At 40.9% G+C, this 21080-nt stretch overlaps 1 protein-coding gene across 1 annotated transcript in view; it reads left to right on the top strand.

Annotated features, from left to right (window-relative positions):
- The first annotated feature begins 617 nt into the window (after positions 1-617).
- TLK1 (tousled like kinase 1) overlaps positions 618-21080 on the top strand; it is a 178844-nt gene continuing 158381 nt past the window's right edge. The window contains exon 1 of the mRNA XM_005887582.2: positions 618-1212. Coding sequence (XP_005887644.1) covers positions 1074-1212 — 139 coding nt within the window. The 5' untranslated portion in view covers positions 618-1073. The remainder of the gene's footprint in view (positions 1213-21080) is intronic.

The raw sequence follows: 21080 nt of genomic DNA, 5'->3' as shown, positions 1-21080 counted from the left end.
TTTCCACCCAACTTATTTTGTTAGCTCTTTTATTCGATAACCACTCCCGAACGGGGAGGCGCACACCGGTTTGTTTGTTTTTTTTTTTTACACAGTAGAGAGAGGAGGAAAAAAAAGCAACTCTCAACTTTGCAGTTCCATTTTGAGAAATGATCACATCGAACTCCTGAGAAACGACAGCCCAGAGAGAGCAGAAGCATTTCTCCCCAGGCTGGGTGTGGGTCGGGAGGCAGGCGCGCTTCCGCGGGAGAAAGGGGGAGTCAGGTGGCAGCGGAGCGGGAGCGGGAGCCGGTGCAGCGCGGCGGGGGCGCGTGCGGGGCGCGCCTCCCTCCGGCCGGCTCCGGGAGGCCGCCCCCGGCGCACGCCAGTCCGCCGGCCCCGGGCTCCCGCGCCGAGCAGCGATCCGCGGGTGCGCCCGGAGCGCCCAGCGCCCGCGTCTCCTCCCTCGCGCGCTCGTTCCCTCCCCAATCCCCCCCGCCCCCAACCCCTGGCAGGTCCCTCCCCCAAGCCTGGTCCCGCGGCCGCCGCCGCCGCTACCGGAGGCGCAGGAGCCTCGCGATAGTGTTTGCACAGGCGGCGCGTGACGCCGCCGCCGCCCGTAACTGATGCAGAGGTTACCCCGCCGCCTCAGCCGCCACCCACCGCCCGCCGCCGCCGCCACCCGGGCGACGCCGGGGGCCGACGCACTGCAGAGGTGCCGGCAGGTTCCGCCCGCGGAAGTCTTCTCGGCTGGCGCAGCCCGCGCTCCGCCCGCGCTCCGACCCCGGCCCCAGCGGGCGCCCCCTCGACGCCTCCGCCGCGGCGCTCCTTCCCTCCGCCTCTTCCCCGGCGCGCCCGCCGGCTCCCTTACTTCTCCCGCTTTTCCTCCTCCCCGTCCCCTCTCCTCCCCTCACCTCTACCCTCCCCACCTCCCCCCTTCTTGGTTTCCTCCCCCATCCCCTTGACTCTCCCCTCCCTGCCCTCGCTCTCCTGCTCGCCCTCAGCGCGGCCCCCGCCATGACGGAGGCGGGTGCCGGTGCCGTTGCCGCCGCTGCCGTCGCAGGGGGGGAGTCGGGTTCCCAGAAAGTAGCTTGATGAGTGTCCAAAGTAGCAGTGGAAGTTTGGAGGGGCCGCCATCTTGGTCCCAGCTCTCCACGTCTCCAACCCCGGGCTCGGCGGCGGCGGCCAGGTCCCTGCTGAATCACACGCCGCCATCCGGGAGGCCCAGGGAAGGTAAGTGCCGTCGCGCCCGCGCCCGCTCGCTGGCCTCCCTTCCCCGCGCCGCGGCCCGCGCGCCCCCGGGTCTCCTTCCCGCGACCCCGGGGTGGGGGAGGGGGACGAGGTGGACGCGAGGCCGCCTGGCCCAGGGGAGGTAGTGCTCCGGTTGTGGGTGGTGGTTCGCGGGTGGCGAAGACGGACGAAGGGGTGCGCGCTGGAGGGGACGGGGCGAGGCGCGGCGCACAGACTCGCTTGGGGTTCCTAAGAGGCAGTCCTGGCTAGGGTGGGAAGCCTGACCCCGGACGCGAGCCCCTTCTGCTCCATTTGCTAGTACTCTCAGTACTCTTAACCTCCCGGCCTCCGGTCTCTGGTGGGTTTTCCCTCTCGGTGAAGCATTCATCCTCGAGCCCCCTCCCCTTCCCTCGCGCACTCCTCCCCTAGAGGCGGTCCCCGCTCTGCGAGCTTTGCTGCCCGGGACCTGAAGGATGCCCCTCACTGGCAAGATCTCTGCCTTTTGGGGAGAGCCGCTGAAATTATCAAAGCCGACTTTGATCCCTGGCCTGCCCCGCCACCCCCACCCGGAGCAGTTTAAACTAGAGACCGATTCGTGGGCAGGCTTTTAAAACCACCCAGATGGTTGCAACTTTGCTTCGCCATCACCTCCTGCATATTTGTGTGTTACCTCTCTGTTACAAGTAGGCTACTATTCTTCTCCGACAGGGTCGTGGGTTTTGTGGGAAATCGCTGCGTAAAGGTTACTGCAAACATTCACCAGATCGGTTACAATTGTTTTCTAAGTTTTCTGGCTTCCTGCATGCAAGTGTGCTGCCACCAGATGTAGCAGTTACACAGCTAGTAAGACACCGGAGTGCTTTTGACTAAAATTTTAACTTGCTGTATTTAACTTTAAGTATACGACGTAAAATTAAATTTAGGAGAACACATATTTATGGGGGAAGAATAAATGTGTGTAGAATCGCGTTTAACGTTCTTTTGTCTGGAAAACGTTCAGCGGTATTCATGAGCAATTGGTAAATGGGTTGTTCACGGCCAGTTGTGTCACACAGGAAGATTGTAGCCACATTTTCGAAAAAACGTCGGGAAGTCCAGTAGTCTAGTGAATCCTTTAAAGATACCAAGAGCTTTGATTTATGTAGGAGTCGGTGGGATTAATTTATTTTGAAAATAGCTATCAGTATTTATGACTCAGAGTCTTGACATTTGTTAGTCAAGTGGTTTGTGCCCTGAATCCAGTGGTTCAGGCATAGCGTTCTTTGTCATTTTGTTCCTGTGAGCATGTGTGAAAGTGACAATAGGCTCAAAGATTGGCATGAATTTGCTCTGGAAAATTCACGGGAAGATTTGATTTATGGCATCCATTAAGCGTTCGGAATACTTTGACAGACATTTCCTCTTTCCATCTCGCCCCCAACCCTGAGTTCTGATTATTAGAAGATAAAAGTTTATTTATTGACTAACTCGAATTTAGTACACCTGGTGATTTTTCTTTCTTCACTTGAAAATTTGTAAATGAGTGTCTTAAAATCTATTTTGAGAACGGCAGTTGGTGCTTTTAGCATGCTTTTACTTTTGTCTATACTTCCATTAAGATGCTAAATGGCAGTGTTAGGAATGATAGTATAATGAGTGATAGTATAATGAGTGGTATTCAGTGATGTCTTGGGAAAGACTTTTTTTAAGGCTATACCTTTTTTTTAATTATTCATTTCTTAAATATTTATTGAGACATTTTGTGTGAGCCAAGCACGTACTTGTTAATGAGGACTTAGTGTTGAATTGTTCATCTGTTAACATCTGTAATCAGTGTTAGTAATTTTGGGTCTGTAGAATCTAGATTTTGTGAACTTCAGAGGTTACTTCAACTCATTAAAAAACTTGTGTACTATTCTGCACTTTTCCTGATGTTTTAAAATTTTGAAAGATTGGAATAATTTAGCTTGAACTTCCAAATAAGGCAAATTTTTTCCAGCAGTTTGGATTTTTATGTAACCTAGTCTCAATTTATGAAATAACAAGACGTGCTGTTGTGTAAGTTATACTTCACACCCAAATACCTGTATGGTGACAGTGGTATATTGCTTTTTTTTGACCAACCAGGAAATAAATTAAAACTTTTAATGCTCTGTAGGGTTATGTATTCATCTTGAAGCTATTGTTTCAGATTTCACTAATGCGAACACTAATTGCATATATGAAGCCCTAGGAATCAAGGTGTTACCATTGTCTATTGAGTGGGATCCCAGTTTTTATTTTAACAAGTGCTTGGCATCTTTTCCAGGTAACATATTAGTCTGTTGTATAAATTGATGTAAATTAACAGCTTTTTTAAAAAAAATTATTTTTGGCTATGTGGGGTCTTTATTGCTGTGCGGGCTTTTTTCTGGTTTCCATGAGCTGGTGCTACTCTTGGTTGGGGTCCACAGGCTTCTCATTGCTGTGGCTTCTCTTGTTACAGAGCATGGGGTTAGTGCTTGGGTTTAGCTGCTTTGCAGGATGTGGGATCTTCCTGGACCAGGGAGTGAACCATGTCCCCTGCATTGGCAGGAGGATACTGAGCCACCAGGGAAATCCAAATTTGATAGCTTTAATTGCTGGTGACTGATAGCTAGTGAAAAGCATTACTATTAATGGAACTTGAGTGTACGTATCGAGGAGAGAACAAACTTTGTTTCTTGAAAAATTGAGCCAACTTAATGTAATAGAGAATATAAAATTTTAAACTTAAAAGAGATACACACGTATATGTACATATATAAAGTTATATATGTGATGAACTCCTTTTAAGCAAACTTAACTTTGAAAATGGGCTATTTTTAAAGATAAGCCATAAGTATCTTATCCATAAGCCTAAATCATAAGATTTAGGAATTTATTGGAATTCAGGAATTTGTATGGTAGAGTGTAGACTATTAATTGGAGAAGGAAATGGCAAGCCACTCCAGTATTCTTGCCTGGAGAATTCTATGGACCAAAGAGCCTGGTGGGCTACAGTCCATGGGGTCGTGAAGAGTCGGACACGACTGAGTGACTAACACACACAAACTATTAATAATTTCTTTCCTTGGAGTTCCAAAGCTTTTCCTTTATCAGTCTTAAAATTCTCTGAGAGGTGCTCAGCAGTGTAGCTCTAGGTTTCACAGTAGATCTTTTAAACCTGTGGCTAAATTCTCTATCCCACTTTATCTTCTAATAATTCTGTGAATAAGGATGTGAGAAGTTAAGAAATTTTCAGATAAGGTCAGTTTTGTTTGCTGAGGCCTAGGAATGTGTTGGCTAGATGAATAGATTTTTTTTTTTTCTTCATATCAGTACATAAGTACTTTTGAATGAGTTACTGCTGTGAGTCAAATAAATGGTTATACAAAAGACTTGTCTTTTTTATTCCATTTTTCCAGATATAAATAATTTGCTTTTTACTTTTATATAAATAGCAAAAATAGTTTGGCCAAAAAGATAATATCATAGTCATAAACTTGCTCTGTTTCTGTATTTACAGACTACATCTTTAGACGGAAGAGTTAAAAGTATTTGATTCCAGATGATTGCATAATACCTGTAGGAAGATGTTAAAAGTTATGTATCAGATGGCACTTTAATTTTTTGAAGTCACCTGCTGCAGCAAGACCGAGTTGTATGTTTAAGGATTCTAGCTCGTGAATGCATAGATATGTGGTAGGCGCCTCCCTTACAGAGGCATTTTTATGTATTAGAGGAGAAAGGGAAATTCAAGATAGAAGCCTGGGAATCTGCCCTTGAGAAATAGGTTATGTTTTAGCCTTTTTGGTCTCAGGACCCCCTTTACTCCTTAATTATTCAGGTCTCTAAAGAGATTTTGTTTATGTGGGTTATGTCTTGGTATTTACTATATTTGTAATGAAATAACTTCAGAAACATTTATTTATCTAAAAACAATTTGATTACATGTTAACGAATTTTAAAATGATAAATAAATATGCTAAAACAAAAACTTCAGTGAGACTAGTGGAATTGTTTTATATTTTTACAGACCACTTTAGTTTCTGGCATACTAGAAGGTAGCTGGATTTTCTTCTTTCCGTCTGTTGAGATGTATTTTGAGGCATGTGTTGAGAACCCAATTTCACATAGATATGTACTTAGAACTATTTTACTAGCCTTTTGGGAAGTTATTCTTTGATATTACACCAAAATTCAACAGTTGGCTGTTGTTTTTAAAGGTTACTTGCAATGTGGAAGTACATTTTATCCCAGAAGTGTCTTCAGGACACACAAGAAATCTGTGGACCATACATTTAGATTCAGCAAGAGACTAGTTGAAGGGTGGGGAAGAGTATAGCTGTTTTCAGATATTTCAAAAACAAATAGAAGAGAATGTATTTATTATGCTGTTACAGAAGATAAACTAACAGGTGAAAGTTGCAAAGGCATAGAATGAATTCTGTATTTTTTTTTTTGACAAGACTGTAAGAACCGTGTAACAACTAGACTTGACCAGCAATGGAAAGACCAGTCTCTTGAAATATTTAACTATGAGAATTTAAAGCAAACTACACTGCTGGTGCAGAAGACATAAGAGACATGGGTTCGATCCCTGAAGATCCCCTGGAGAAGGAAATGGCAACCTACTCCAGTATTCTTGCCTGGAGAATCCCATGGACAGAGGATCCTGGCGAGCTACATACAGTGTATAGGGTTACAAAGAGCTGGGCATGACTGAGCACGTGCATGTACATGGACTTTTGGGGTGGGGTGGAGATAAATAAATTCTTATTTTGTGTGGTATTGGATTAAGTGACTTAAGGTCCCATCCAATTAAAAAATGCAAACATTCTGTGATTCTTTGAAAATTTGTAAATGTAGTTAAACTACTTATATATCCATGAATGTTTTTGAAAATCCTCAAATTTCAGTAGTATGAAACTGCTGTTGACTTTATTGCTGTTTTGCGTTTTTATTGTGCTTCTGCAGTTTTTCCTGTATTTTCTGGAATCAACACTGTCAGTCTTCCTGAAATCTTGATAAATTCCCTGCAAAATATAATAAGCTTTGAAGACATTTTAGGGAATCAGATGCTGCTTATGATATAGTTTAGTAGAGTTGCACTTCTGGGGGCTGATTTTCAGTTTTAAAAGAGAAACTATCAGCATTCTGTATAGTCTTTTATTTTTAATTGTTTATGTGATTTCAGAGGTAATGTGCTTAATCTAATGGTTTAAAAGCTAGAGAGTCTGAAAAAAGGATAGCTAAAGGAAAAGTAAGTGTTTAAATTGATCTGTCTTGAATAAAAAAGTGCATATTATAACCAGAACATAAAAAGAATTTTAATTCTCATCTTATTCAGAGAAGTATGTATGTAATAGTTACGATTATCTATAACAATTCATATTTTAATTTACTATGGAACATAGTCTCTTCTGTGAAATGTATTGAAAGGTTAGATTTTAGGTACTTGGAAGTTTAAGGATAAACTCCTTTAACTTTCCTGAGGTCAGTTTTAGTGAAGTAAGTGACACAGAGCTTGAGAGTTCATGTATTTGTTTCATTTAGATTTAAAGCTCATTTTCTATAGAAGAACTATAGGAATAAGTAATTTAGTTTTGTAAACTCCTTCGTTCTCTTTAATAATTTCCACATATCTTAGAATAATTTAGAGGAACGGTGTTATGAAGTGGGAGAAGCAGTATGCTGCAAAAGAGAAAGTGCATTGATAATTGGAAAACAAGTGTCCCTACTTTGCCCTTAACTAGATGGGTGATGTTTGGGCAAGTTGCTTATCTGCTTCAGTTTCATAACATGAGAATTATAGAGCTGAAAGGGACCCTGGAAGCTATTGAATTCAAACTTCTTATTTTACCGATGAGGAAACTTTGCCCAGACTTTCACTCTAGGAGAGTTGGGACCAAGATGCGGTTTTCTGATTTTCAACTTACTGCTTTCCCATTATACTTTGTGGCTCCTCTAAATCTGTAAAGTGGCGGGGTTGAATTCAAATCCTTCAGAGGTCTTTAACAGCTGAAAAATATTCTTTGACATCAGTTTCATTATAATTTACTGGAGGAAAGTTTGTAGCTTTTATTTATTGGTAAAATAAATGTTTTTTTGAGGAAGCAGTGTGACTCTTTCAAGGTTATGTTATAATTTGTTAAGATAGTCATCTTCATTATTACCAAAAGATTTTTAAGTTTGTTTATGAGCATAGTTAAGTAGTAGTGTACTAGGTGATCTTGTCTTTTTATTGATCTGCATTCTAAAACGCTATTACGAATATGTTAAAAGCTGTGTAAATTATGTAAATAGCAATGTGGTGTCCTGAAGTGGAGGAAACTAGGTGATTGTTTCTCAGAAATTCTTTCTAGGGTGTCTCCCCTGCTCCCCCTGGTTAGATGCCTCTGTTCCTTAGTGTTCTGTTTGTGCATGTGTGCTAAGTCGCTTCAGTCTTGTATGACTCTCTGCAAGCCTGTGGCCCCTAGCTGACAAGACTTCTCTGTCCATGGGATTCTCCAGGCAGGAATATTGGAGCGGGTTACTGTTCCCGCCAAGGGATCTTGCCCACCTAGGGATCGAACCTGCGTCTCTCATGTCTTCTGTGTTGGCATGCGGGTTCTTTACCGCTAGTGCCACCTGGGAAGCATAGTGTTCCGTAGTGTCCTGCAGACAATTCTTGTCTGTTTCATAGCACCTCTGTTGTCATACCTTTTATTATAGACTTTTTTTTTTTTTTTTTGCCTACTGTACAGAAAGGTCTTGAATTCAGAAACTTTCTTTTGTTCATTTCCATATTCTCATTGCATAGTAGGATGTCCTCTATAGAGTTGGCATCTAACAGAATGTTTTGTCAAAGGACTGTTAGTTTTTTTTTTTTAAACTGAATGATTTTATACTTAATATATACATATTTGAGACCCAGGAAGACACTCATTTTAGTATTTTATAGGCAAGTTGTATTTTCAGTTCAGTTCAGTCACTCAGTCGTGTCCGACTCTTTGCGACCCCATGAATCGCAGCACACCAGGCCTCCCTGTCCATCACCAACTCCTGGAGTTCACTCAGACTCACATCCGTCTAGTCAGTGATGCCATTCAGCCATCATCCTCTGCGTCCCCTTCTCCTCTTGCCCCCAATCCCTCCCAGCATCAGAGTCTTTTCCAGTGAGTCAACTCTTCGCATGAGGTGGCCAAAGTTATATTTTAGAGAGTCATAATAGTAACAGTAATAGCTGAAGTTTAGTGTTTGTACATGTTAATTCATTTAATTCTCATTAACTCTTTGAGGTATATACAGTTATTCTCATTTTGCCTATGAGGAGCCAAAGCCCAGAGAAGTAAAGAAACTTGCCCAGTATGACACACAGTAGTAAATGTTAGAGCTGAGATTTTAATCGTCTGCATTTTAACCACTCGGATATATTGCCCAAGATAAAGAAATTTCATTTTGAGTAATTTCTTAGTTTTTCCTTAACAAATTTTAATTTATTAATCAGTCATTTTGGCTCATTCAGTTTACTGATAAACTTTTTTTTCTTTTTTTGGCATGAATTTTGTATGTGTATGGAGATAGGATTAAAAAAACGAAAAATTCAAAATCAGTTTGTGTAAATCTTAAATTTTATGAAAAATGTTAGAAGTATACTAATGAAAAATCTTATTTTCATGTTTAATAATTAAATTAGAATGCTGTTTATCTTAATATTTTGGCCTCATAAACTCACTACAGTTGTAACAAATAAACATTAGAATTTGAATGGAGAATTTTCGAAGTCCACTTATTGTGAAGGATTTTAACCTGGTGCATGAGGCGCTCAACAAAATTGAGATGCTTTAGTGGCAGATGATTTAGTGTTCATTATGGAAGGGAAAGGAGGCTTGACTCTCAACCTGGTTCATCTTACAAGAAGTGTTTTTTTAAAACACTTAAAGCTTTAATTACTTTATTTCATACAAAACAGATCTCTTCATAACATGTATTACTTAGTGTATCTAACGAGCGACAGAATTTGAATGGTTTGATAGGAATTTAAAGCATAATGTAGAAAGATGCAGAGCTGAAACAAGTGAGGGTTGTGAAACAAATCTTCTCAATGTGGCTTCATTATTAGATTTGAAATTTGTGAATTTAAAGACGACAGGTTATATACCTCTATTTAAGTTAAAAGGCTTGTATTCTACAAGATGCAGTATAAAGCCAAATATGAGCAGTTTTAGGGGATGACATGGGGCTTCCCAGATGGCTCAGACAGTAAAGAGTCTGCCTGCAGTGTAGGAGACGTGGGTTTGATCCCTAGGTTAGAAAGATCCCTCGAGGAGGGCACAGCAACTCACCTCAGTATTCTTGCCAGGAGAATCCCATGGACAGAGGAGCCCAGGGGGCTACAGTCCATTGGGTCCCAAAGGATTGGACACAGCTGAGCACACACACACACACACGCGTTAAGTGTTTGTTGTGCTCATAAGTTTGTATCTTTCCTGGGAAACTAGTTTAGTTGGTGAAATGACATTCTTCTAGGTTTAAATTAAGCTTTAACCTGGTACTTGCTGTTATTGTTAAATGGCATATACATTGTGTTAGCTCTGCCCTCGCCACTATGTATGTGCTTCCTGTCTGATGGTAAACACAGCTATGGTGCCTCTGGAGAATGTCAGGGGATTTGTATGAAGCCAATCAGAGTCATCCTGTCTTTCATAAGACCTGAGGCATGTTTCTTGTTTTTTCTTCTTTTTTGACAAATAGGGTATTTCTGCCTTTAAAAAAAAAAAAAAAAAAACATAGTTTTTCCTATTTCTGTGCACAGATTTTAAAAAAAATCAGTGAATTACTTTGTATATATATTATTTTATATCGTATATATATATGAAAGTGAAAGTGTTACTCAGTCGTGTCTGACTCTTTGTGATCACATGGCTCCTCTTGTCTGTGAAATTCTCCAGGCAAGAATACTGGACTGTGTAGCGATTCCCTTCTCCAGGGGATCTTCCCATCTCAGGGACCAAACCCAGGTCTCCTGCATTGCATACGGATTCTTTACCATCTGAGCCACCAGGGAAGCCCATGTATATGTATGTATGTATATAAACTCATTTATTTAAAAGATACATATACTTAATGGTAGGACTTGTTTTAGGAACTTTGTAAATTGTAACTCATTTACTTCTAATGATCATGCAGTAGGTATTATTGAGTCCCTGTTTTACAGATGAGGAAATGGAAGCACAGAGGTTAACTAGTTTAACCAGGGACACATGAGAATCTGTAGTAGAGTCAAGATTCAGACTAGGCTCCTGAATGCATCTCTTTAACAGTTTATGCTATTCTGTCAGCATTATTCCATTGAATTTTATCCACAAAGATACCGAATAGGTGTACTCAGTGTATTTTATTTAACCATTCTTCTTTTGGTAGTGTGTTAATCATGATTCTTTTGCTTACCTGTGATAAAAACTTATCACAAGCTTTGGTAAGGTAAATAATTTACTGGTTCACATAATTGAGAATAGTAAATATGGAGAAGGATGGAATAGCTTTGGAAGCAGCTTAGATCCAAAGTCTCAAATGATGTCACTGAGCCTCTTTGACTCCATATCTGGGTTTTTCTAGCCTCTTGCTTCTGGAGCCTCAGTAACATACTCTTTGGCTTAGCAACTATACTTGAAAGACTAACTTTTTCCTGATGTCCACATGCCATCTGGGTTGATGCCGATGTATTGTGATCGTCAATTCCTTAACCAGTCGTTGGTAGCTGGGAGATGAAGTACAGCAAAGTGGCCACCATGGCTGTAGATAGGATGAGTTGGGGAATCCACAGAAAGCCATGATTAACAGATGCCTGAAGATCACAGATTAGGTGAGTGATAGTTTTCCTGAATAGTGGATCATGGTGAACAAAAACATCTTAACTACTGTATTAGTTGTTTAGGTTATTTCTTTTCTTTTTCTTTAACTTTTCTTTTTGGCTATGCTGCTACTGCTAAGTCTCTTCAGTCGTGTCTGACTCTGTGCGACCCCATAGATGGCAGCCCATCAGGCCCCGCTGTCCCTGGGATTCTCCAGGCAAGAACACTGGAGTGGGTTGCCATTTCCTCCTCCAGTGCATGAAAGTGAAAAGTGAAAGTGAAGTCGCTCAGTCGTGTCTGACTCTTAGCAACCCCATGGACTGCAGCCCACCAGGCTCCTCCGTCCATGGGATTTTCCAGGCAAGAGTACTGGAGTGGGGTGCCATTGCCTTCTCCCTTTTGGCTATAATAGATATTAATATAGTGAATATCTCTGAGTAAAAGTTTCCCCCAACCCCTAACATGATTCTCAGTCATGGAATATCAGGGCAAAAAGTGTAAAACAGTTAAGGGCTTTTGATAACTATTACCAAATTATTATTTAAAGAATTGTATTCAGCTCGTATAGTACTGACATATGAGTTAGGCATGTCTTTTTGAACCAGGGAAGGTTCAACTCATCCTGGGGATTGCTAGGCTTAAATATTGTTAACACAGTGCCTTTCAGTTAACAAAAGTTTCCCTGATGGCTAAGACAGTAAAGAGTCTGCCTCCAATACAGGAGACCCAGGTTTGATCGCTGGGTCAGGAAGATCACCTGGAGAAGGAAATGGCAACCCACTCCAGTATTCTTGCCTGGAGAATCCCATGGACAGAGGAGCCTGGTGAGCCACAGTCCATGGGGTCGCAAAGAGTCAGACACAACTGAGCGACTGACTAACACATGCTTTTTAGTTAACAAAAGGATTGAGATCCTCACACTGAACATGTGTCTAATCCAATTTATCAAATGCTTTATTATTTTTCATTCTCACTATTTAAAAATCTTCAAAATTGAAAGATGGTTGCTCCTTGAAAGGAAAGCTATGACCACCCTAGACAGCATATTAAAGAGCAGAGACGTCACTTTGCCAGTAAAGGTCCATATAGTCAAGGCTATGGTTTTTCTAGTAGTCATGTCCAGATGTGAGAATTGGACCATAAAGAAGGCTGAGCACTGAAGAACTGATGCTTTAGAATTGTGGTGTTGGAGAAAACTCTTGAGAGTCCCTTGGACTGCAAGGAGATCAAACCAGTCAATCCTAAAGGAAATCAACCCTGAATATTCATTGGAAGGACTGATGGTGAATCGCCAATACTTTGGCCACCTGATATGAAGAGCTGATTCATTGGAAAAGACCCTGATGCTGGGAAAGATTGAAGGCAAAAGGAGAAGGAGATGGTAGAGGATGAGATGGTAAAATAGCATCACTGACTCAATGGACATAAATTTGAACAAGGTCCAGGAGACAGTGAAGGACAGGGGAGCCTGGCATGCTGCAGTCCATGAGGTTGCTGAGGCTTTCAGGATCCTGGTTCCTCCATCCAGGATCCACGCCATGCCCCGTGCAGTGGAAGTGAGTCCTAAACACTGGACTGCCAGGGAATTCCTAGATTTTCTTGATTGTAGGGTGGAATAAGAAATAGTAACTGTTTCATAAGGTTGTGAGAATTAAATGTGAAATTTGTGGCATGGAAGGAAAGTTATGACCAACCTAGATAGCATATTCAAAAGCAGAGACATTACTTTGCCAACAAAGGTCCATCTAGTCAAGGCTATGGTTTTTCCAGTGGTCATGTATGGGTGTGAAAGTTGAACTGTGAAGAAAGCTGAGTGCCAAAGAATTGATGCTTTTGAACTGTGGTGTTGGAGAAGACTTGAGAGTCCCTTGGACTGCAAGGAGATCCAACCAGTCCATTCTAAGGGAGATCAGTCCTGGGTGTTCTTTGGAAGGACTGATGCTAAAGCTGAAACTCCAATACTTTGGCCACCTCGTGCGAAGAGTTGACTCATTGGAAAAGACTCTGATGCTGGGAGGGATTGGGGGCAGGAGGAGAAGGGGACGACAGAGGATGAGATGGCTGGATGGCATCACCGACTCGATGGACGTGACTCTGAGCGAACTCCAGGAGTTGGTGATGGACAGGGAGGCCTGGTGTGCTGCGATTCATGGGGTCGCAAAGAGTCAGACACGACTGAGCGACTGAACTGAACTGAACAAGTCAGTATATGTTAACTGCTGCTGCTGCTAAGTTGCTTCAGTCGTGTCCAACTCTGCGATCCCATAGATGGCAGCCCACCAGGCTCCTCCATCCCTGGGACTCTCCAGGCAAGAACACTGGAGTGGGTTGCCATTTCCTTCTCCAGTGCATGAAAGTGAAAAGTGAAAGTGAAGTCGCTCAGTTGTGTCTGACTCTACGTGACCCCATGGACTGTAGCCTACCAGGCTCCTCCGTCCTTGGGATTTTCCAGGCAAGAGTACTGGAGTGGGGTGCCATTGCCTTCTCCAATATGTTAACTATTACTATTATATTTAGATACAAGGATACTTTAGAATTAAAAATTTTTCTCCTTTTTAAAATGTCAAGAATAGGGAACAGGACCTATCTACATTGAGATCTTTTGGCCAGAGCACACTTGACATAGATTGTCTCCATGGCTTGTTGAAGAATTTTAGCAGGGTTGTGTATGACAGAGGCAGATTTTAAGTGATAATTATAGTTGTTAATCTCATTTCTTTTCACTATATAATATTATGGCATTTATTTTACATAAAATTTTTCTTCCTTTGATTTCTTTATTTTACATTTTAAAGATTTGTTTTACTGTACAAAAGCACATGATTTTTTAAAATATCATTTAATGTGTATTGTCATTATTGTTTTCCCTATTGAATAACTAGGATTTTAAAGTTTGTTATTTAGTTTCTCAGAAATTAATCAGTTGTCAGAGTTCTAGAATTTTATAGAAACCTATTGGCATAGTTTGTTTAATTATTCTGCATGTATTTTTGGACCTAGAGCCTAGCACTGGGAAAAACAAAGATATGTAAAATAATAGTCCTTGCCTCCTAGGAGCGTGGCCAAAGTCTAGTGAGGAAGACTGTAATTCATAACATGTAATTTATACTTAAAACAAAAACCACTTTGTGGATCAGATGAAACAGTTCATGAGTTGCCAATTTTTAACTTCTGATATAAACAGAACTCTTGTATAATGGGGCTTCCCTGGTAGCTCAGATGGTTAAGAATCTGCCTGCAATGTGGGAGACCCAGGTTCGATCCCTGGGTCGGGAAGATCTCCTGGAGAAGGGAATGGCAACCCAGTACTTGCCTCCTAGGAGTTTGGCCAAAGTCTAGTGAGGAAGACTGTAATTCATAACATGTAATTTATACTTAAAAAAAATACTTTGTGGATCAGATAAAACAGTCTGTAAGTTGCCAATTTTCAACTTCTGATGTAAATAGAACTATTATATAACATGGTTGTAACATATCCTATATCACGGTGTTATATCCATTGGTCATTTGATTTCTAGGAACAAACTTTAGCAATACAGATTTATTATTAGAAGGATATAGGGCTGAGTATCTCTTAGAACCTAGTTAGGCTTCAGGAGACTGAACTGGAAATTCAGGGACCATGGTCGCACTGTTCTCCTGTGGATCGTAGAGCAACCCTTTCTAGGACTGTAAAGGAAGGTTTCTTGAAAAGGAAAAGTGAGAAGGAAGGTAATTGTATTTCTATCAGTAGGTGTGAACAGAGTATTCCCTAGAGAAGGGAATTAGCTAGGTTTCCTCCACTTTAACTATTTTCAAATGGTATCATCTTGTTTCAGTTGATAAGTCTTGATTGCTTGTGAGATTGAACTTAATATTTATATCAAAAGCTCAGTCTTCAAAAAATTATTACCGTCTAAGGTTCAAGCACTCTAATTTTACTATGATTCAATTGATTTTATTTTTTAATGTTATGTGGTGCTTTAGTTTTCATTATTGAAGAATAATATTAATGCAGAAAACACACACAGACAAATTGATGCTCAGCGAGCTACTGTAAACCATGGTGTGTGTAACTACCACTCACTCAGTCAAGAAGAAGAACACTAGCAGCATTTGAGAGCTCTCTTCCGCTCTCATCAGTCCTTTACTACCTTCTCCCTCCCTCCAGAGCTGTCGCTGTGCTGTGCTGTGCTGTGCTTAGTCATTTAGTCGTGTCTGACTCTTTGCGACCCCATGGGCTGTAGCCCACCAAGCACTATTCTGACTTAATATGCTTGTTTTTGAACTTAATATAAATGGACTCATGCAATATGTATTTTGTTTGTAGCTGCTTTTGCTTCACATGTTTTTGAGTTTTATCCATGTTAATTCCTTAACTGTAGTTCACTTTCATTGCTCTGTAATATTACTTGTATTCATTTACCACATTTTGTTTATACAGTCTGTTGATAGATGTGGATCGTTTCTACTTCTTGATTATCACTAATAATGCTGTGTGAACATATTTGTACCTGTCTGTTCATATAGTATTAATTTCTATTGAGTTTAGACCTTATAGCAGATTTGCTGGATTATAGGCCTAATATAGTATTAATAGATACTGCCAGTTTCCCAAAGTGGTTATAACAATTCACATTCCCATGAACAGTGTATGAGAGTTCCCATTGCTCTGTATCCTCACTGACAATTGGATTGTTATTTATTTCTGGTGTTCTGATGTGAGGTGGTATTTTTGGTTTTCATTTTCCCGGTGAGTTAAAAGGTTTACCATTTTTTCATAAGTTTATTGACTTGGATATCTCTTGTGAAGTGCTTATTCACATCTTTTGATCAGTTTTCCTTTGTGTTCTCTTCACAAAAACTAAAATTAATTGAAGGAATTCTTTTTGTATTTTGGATAGGTACTCTTTTTTTTTATTACCTCCCCCAGAGGTTTCTTTGGCCTCCTGCCCCCCTTTATTGTGTTTAAGAAGTATCTCAAATTCATACAAAATGTTTTCCCTTTCTTATCTTAATATGGACATTTACAAGTGTAAATTTCCCTGCAAGCACGCAGTTGATTGATCCCGTTAAGTTTTGATATGTTGTGTTTTTGATTTTACTCATCTCAAGTGTTTTCTGATTTTCCTTTTGATTTGTTCTTTTGGTCTATTATTGATTTAGGAGTATGTTAATTTCCTATATTTGTGAATTTCCTAAATTTCCTTCTGTAACTGATTTCTAATTTTGTTTCATTTTGGTCAGAGGACATATGTGTGTGCTTGCAGTCCTTTTAAATTTGCTGATGCTTGTTTTGTGGCCTAGCATATGGTCTGTCTTAGAGAGTGTTTCATGTGTACTTTAGAAGAACGTGTATTCTACTGTTGAATGGAATATTCTCTAGATGTCTGTTAGGTATAGTTGGTATATTGTGTTTATGTTTCTTTGTTATGTTCTGCTTAGTTCTGTTTGTTATTAAAGGTGAAGCGTTGAAATATTCCAACTAGTGTTGAATAGTGTTTTTCTCCCTTTGTTTCTGTCAGTTTTGTTTCATGTATTTTGAAGCCCTGTTATAAGGTACATATGTATGTTTACAATTCTTTTAAAATGTCTGTGGACATGCCATTTATTTATTGATTGATTGATTTTTACAAAAGTCTGTTGATTTGTTTTGGTTGCACTGGGTCTGCGTTGCTGTGCATGGGCTCTCCAGCTGCAGAGACCGGGCCCACTCTCCAGTTGCAGTGTGCGAGCTGCTTCTGCAGTGGCCTCCTGTGTTGCAGAGCACAGGCTCTGGGTGTGTGCCCCTCAGTAGTCGTGGCATATCAGCCTCAGTAGTTGGGGCTCTTGGGTTTCTGAGCACAGGCTCAGCGACTGGTGCATAGGCTGGCTTAGCTGCCCTGTGGCATGTGGAATTGTCCTGGACCAGGGGTCAAACCCGTGTCCCCTGCATTGCAAGGTGGATTCTTAACCACTGAACCACCAGGGAAACCTCTGTGTCTATAATTTTTTTATCTTACTGATGAACTGACCCTTTTATTGTTATAAGACGTCCCTCTTCATTTCTAAAACCATTTTAGAAGTTGTCTGATATTAGTGTATCTGCTTCAGTTTTTCTGTGGTGGTTCTTTGCACAGTGTCTTTTTCTATCCACTTATTTTTATCCTATTTGTGTTTTTGGATCTAAAGTGTGTCTTCTGTAGACAGCATTTAATTTGATCTTGCTCTTTTTTGATTGACTCCTACAGTCCCTGCCTCTTGATTATATTGCTTAATGCATTCACAGTAAATGTTTTTTGGGTATGGTTGGATTTATGTCTGCCATTTTGCATTTTGTTTTCTCTCTGTCTCATGTCTCTGTCCTTCTGTACCTGCATTTCTATTTTCTTTCCATTATTTCCTAGGGTAATGTTTTAATTCCTTTCATGATTTTTATCTTCTTTTGTTATTCTCTTAAGGTTTACATTATAGTCTTATCAGAATTGACTTCAGATTTACATTAACTTAATTCCAACACTATATAGAAACTTTGCTCCTATATAGCTCTACTCCATTCTTCTCTGTTTTGGTTATACATGTTGCTGGGTGCAGTTCAGTTCGGTTGCTTAGTTGTGTCTGAATCTTTGTAACCCTGTGGACTGTACCACGCCAGGCCTCCCTGTCCAGCACCAACTCCGGGAATTTACTCAAACTCATGCCCACTGAGTTGGTGATGCCATCAACCATCTCATCCTCTGTCGTCCCCTTCTTCTCCTGCCTTCAATCATTCCCAGCATCAGGGTCTTTTCCAATGAATCAGCTCTTTGCATCAGGCAACCAAAGTATTGGAGTTTCAACTTCAGCATCAGTCCTTCCAATGAATATTCAGGACTGATTTCCTTTAGGATGGAGTGGTTGGATCTCCTTGCAGTCCAAGGGACTCTCAAGAGTCTTCTCCAACACCACAGTTCAAAAGCATTAATTCTTCGGTGCTCAGCTTTCTTTACAGTCCAACTCTCACAGTCATACACAACTACTTGAAAAACCGTAGCCTTGACTAGACGGACCTACCTTTGTTGGCAAAGAAATGTCTCTGATTTTTATTTTATTTTTATGTATTTATTTATTTTTTAATAAATTTATTTTAATTGGAGGTTAATTACTTTACAATATTGTATTGGTTTTGCCATACATCAACATGAATCCGCCACGGGTGTACACGTGTTCCCCATCCAGAACCCGCCTCCCTCCTCCCTCCCCCTTTCCTCCCTGTACCATCCCTCTTGGTCATCCCAGTGCACCAGCCCCGAGCATCCTGTATCATGCATTGAACCTGGACTGGTGATTCATTTCATATATGATATTATACATGTTTCAATGCCATTCTCCCAAATCATCCCACCCTCTCCCTTTCCCACAGAGTCCAAAAGACTGTTCTATACATCTGTGTCTCTTTTGCTGTCCCACAGGGTTATCGTTACCATCTTTATAAATTCCATATATATGCGTTAGTATACTGTATTGGTGTTTTTCTTTCTGGCTTACTTCACTCTGTATAATAGGCTCAAGTTTCATCCACCTCATTAGAACTGATTCAGATGCATTCTTTTTAATGGCTGAGTAACACTCCATTGTGTGTATGTACCACAGCTTTCTTACCCATTCATCTGCTGATGGACATCTAGGTTGCTTCCATGTCCTAGCTATTATAAACAGTGCTGTGATGAACATTGGGGTACATGTGTCTCTTTCAATTCTGGTTTCCTTGGTGTGTATGCCCAGCATGGGATTGCTGGGTCATAAGGCAGTTCTATTTCCAGTTTTTTAAGGAATTGCCACACTGTTCTCCATAGTGGCTGTACTAGTTTGCATTCCCACCAACAGTGTAAGAGGGTTCTCTTTTCTCCACACCCTCTCCAGCATTTATTGCTTGTAGACTTTTGGATCGCAGCCATTCTGACTGGCGTGAAATGGTACCTCTCTGATTTTTAATATGCTGTCTAGGTTCGTCTGAACTTCTCTTCCAAGAATCAAGTGTCTTTTAATTTCATAGCTGCAGTCACCATCTGCAGTGATTTTGGAACCCCCAAAAATAAAGTCTGCCACTGTTTCCCGATCTATCTGTGATGAAGTGATGGGACCAGATGCCATGATCTTTGTTTTCTGAATGTTGAGTTTTAACCCAGCTTTTTCACTCTCCTCTTTCACTTTCATCAAGAGGCTCTTTATTTCTTCTTCACTTTCTGCCATAAAATTGGTGTCATCTGCATATCTGAGGTTATTGATATTTCTTCCGGCAATCTTTGATTTCAGCTTGTGCTTCTTCCAGCCCCGTGTTTCTCATGATGTACTCTGCATATAAGTTAAATAAGCAGAGTGACAATATACAGCCTTGACGTATTTGTCCTTTTCCTATTTGGAACCAGTCTGTTGTTCCATGTCCAGTTCTAACTGTTGCTTCTTGACCTGCATACAGATTTCTTAAGAGTAAGGTCAGGTGGTCTGGTATTCCCATCTCTTTCAGAATTTTCTACAGTTTATTGTGATCCACATAGTCAGAGGTTTTGGCATAGTCAATAAAGCAGAAATAGATGTTTTTCTGGAACTCTCTTGCTTTTTCCATGATCCAGCGGATGTTGACAATTTGATCTCTGGTTCCTCTGCCTTTTCTAAAACCAGCTTGAACATCAGGAAGTTCACAGTTCACGTATTGCTGAAGCCTGGCTTGGAGAATTTTGAGCATTACTTTGCTAGTGTGTGAGATGAGTGCAAGTGTGTTGTAGTTTGAGCGTTCTTTGGCATTGCCTTTCTTTGGGGTTGGAATGAAAACTGACCTTTTCCAGTCCTGTGGCCACCGCTGAGTTTTCCAAATTTGCTGCCATATTGAGTGCAGCACTTAACAGCATCATCTTTCAGGATTGAAATAGCTCAACTGGAATTCCATCACCTCCACTAGCTTTGTTTGTAGTGATGCTTCCTAAGGCCCACCTGACTTCACATTCCAGGATGTCTGGCTCTAGGTGAGTGTTCACACCATCATGATTATCTAGGTGGTGAAGATCTTTTTTGTACAGTTCTTCTGTGTATTCTTTCCACCTCTTCTTAATCTCTTCTGCTTCTGTTAGGTCCATACCATTTCTGTCCTTTATTGAGCCCATCTTTGCATGAAATGTTCCAAGGGAACTTTCTTGAAGAGATCTCTAGTCTTCTCATTGTATTGTTTTCCTCTATTTCTTTGCACTGATCACTGAGGAAGGCTTTCTTATCTCTTCTTGCTATCCTTTGGAACTTGGCATTCAAATGGGTATATCTTTCCTTTTCTCCTTTGTTTTTTGCATCTCTTTCTTTTCACAGCTATTTGTAAGGCCTCCTCAGAGAGCCATTTCACTTTTTTGCATTTCTCTTTCTTTGGGATGGTCTTGCTCCCTGTCTCCTGTACAATGTCAGGAACCTCCGTCCATTGTTCATCAAGCACTCTATCAGATCTAGTCCCTTAAATCTATTTGTCACTTCCACTGTATAATTGTTAGGGATTTGATTTAGGTCATACCTGAATGGTCTAGTCGTTTTCCCCATTTTCTTCAATTTGTCTGAATGTGGCAATAAGGATTTCATGATCTGAGCCACAGTCAGCTCCGGTCTTGTTTTTGCTGACTGTATAGAGCTTCTCCATCTTTGGCTGCAAAGAATATATAATCAGTCTGATTTCAATGTTGACTATCTGGTGATGTCCACATGTAGAGTCTTCTCTTGTGTTGTTGGAAGAGGGTGTTTGCTATGACCAATGTGTTCTCTTGGCAAAACTCTATTAGCCTTTGCCCTGCTTCATTCCGTCTGCAGAGCCAAATTTCCTGTTACTCCAGGTGTTTCTTGACTTCCTACTTTTGCAATCCAGTCCCCTATATTGAAAAGGACATCCTTTTTGAGTGTTAGTTCTAGAAGGTCTTGTAGGTCTTCATAGAACCATTCAACTTCAGCTTCTTCAGCATTACTGGTTGGGGCATAGACTTGGATTACTATGATATTGAATGGTTTGCCTTGGAAATGAACAGAGATCATTCTGTCATTTTTGAGATTGCATCCAGGTACTGCATTTTGGACTTAATTTTATTAACT

The sequence above is a fragment of the Bos mutus genome, chromosome 2 (genome assembly GCF_027580195.1).
Source record: "Bos mutus isolate GX-2022 chromosome 2, NWIPB_WYAK_1.1, whole genome shotgun sequence".
NCBI classification, from domain to species: domain Eukaryota; kingdom Metazoa; phylum Chordata; class Mammalia; order Artiodactyla; family Bovidae; genus Bos; species Bos mutus.
Note: the sequence above shows the minus strand (reverse complement) of the source record. Positions and strands in the feature narration are given on the sequence as shown.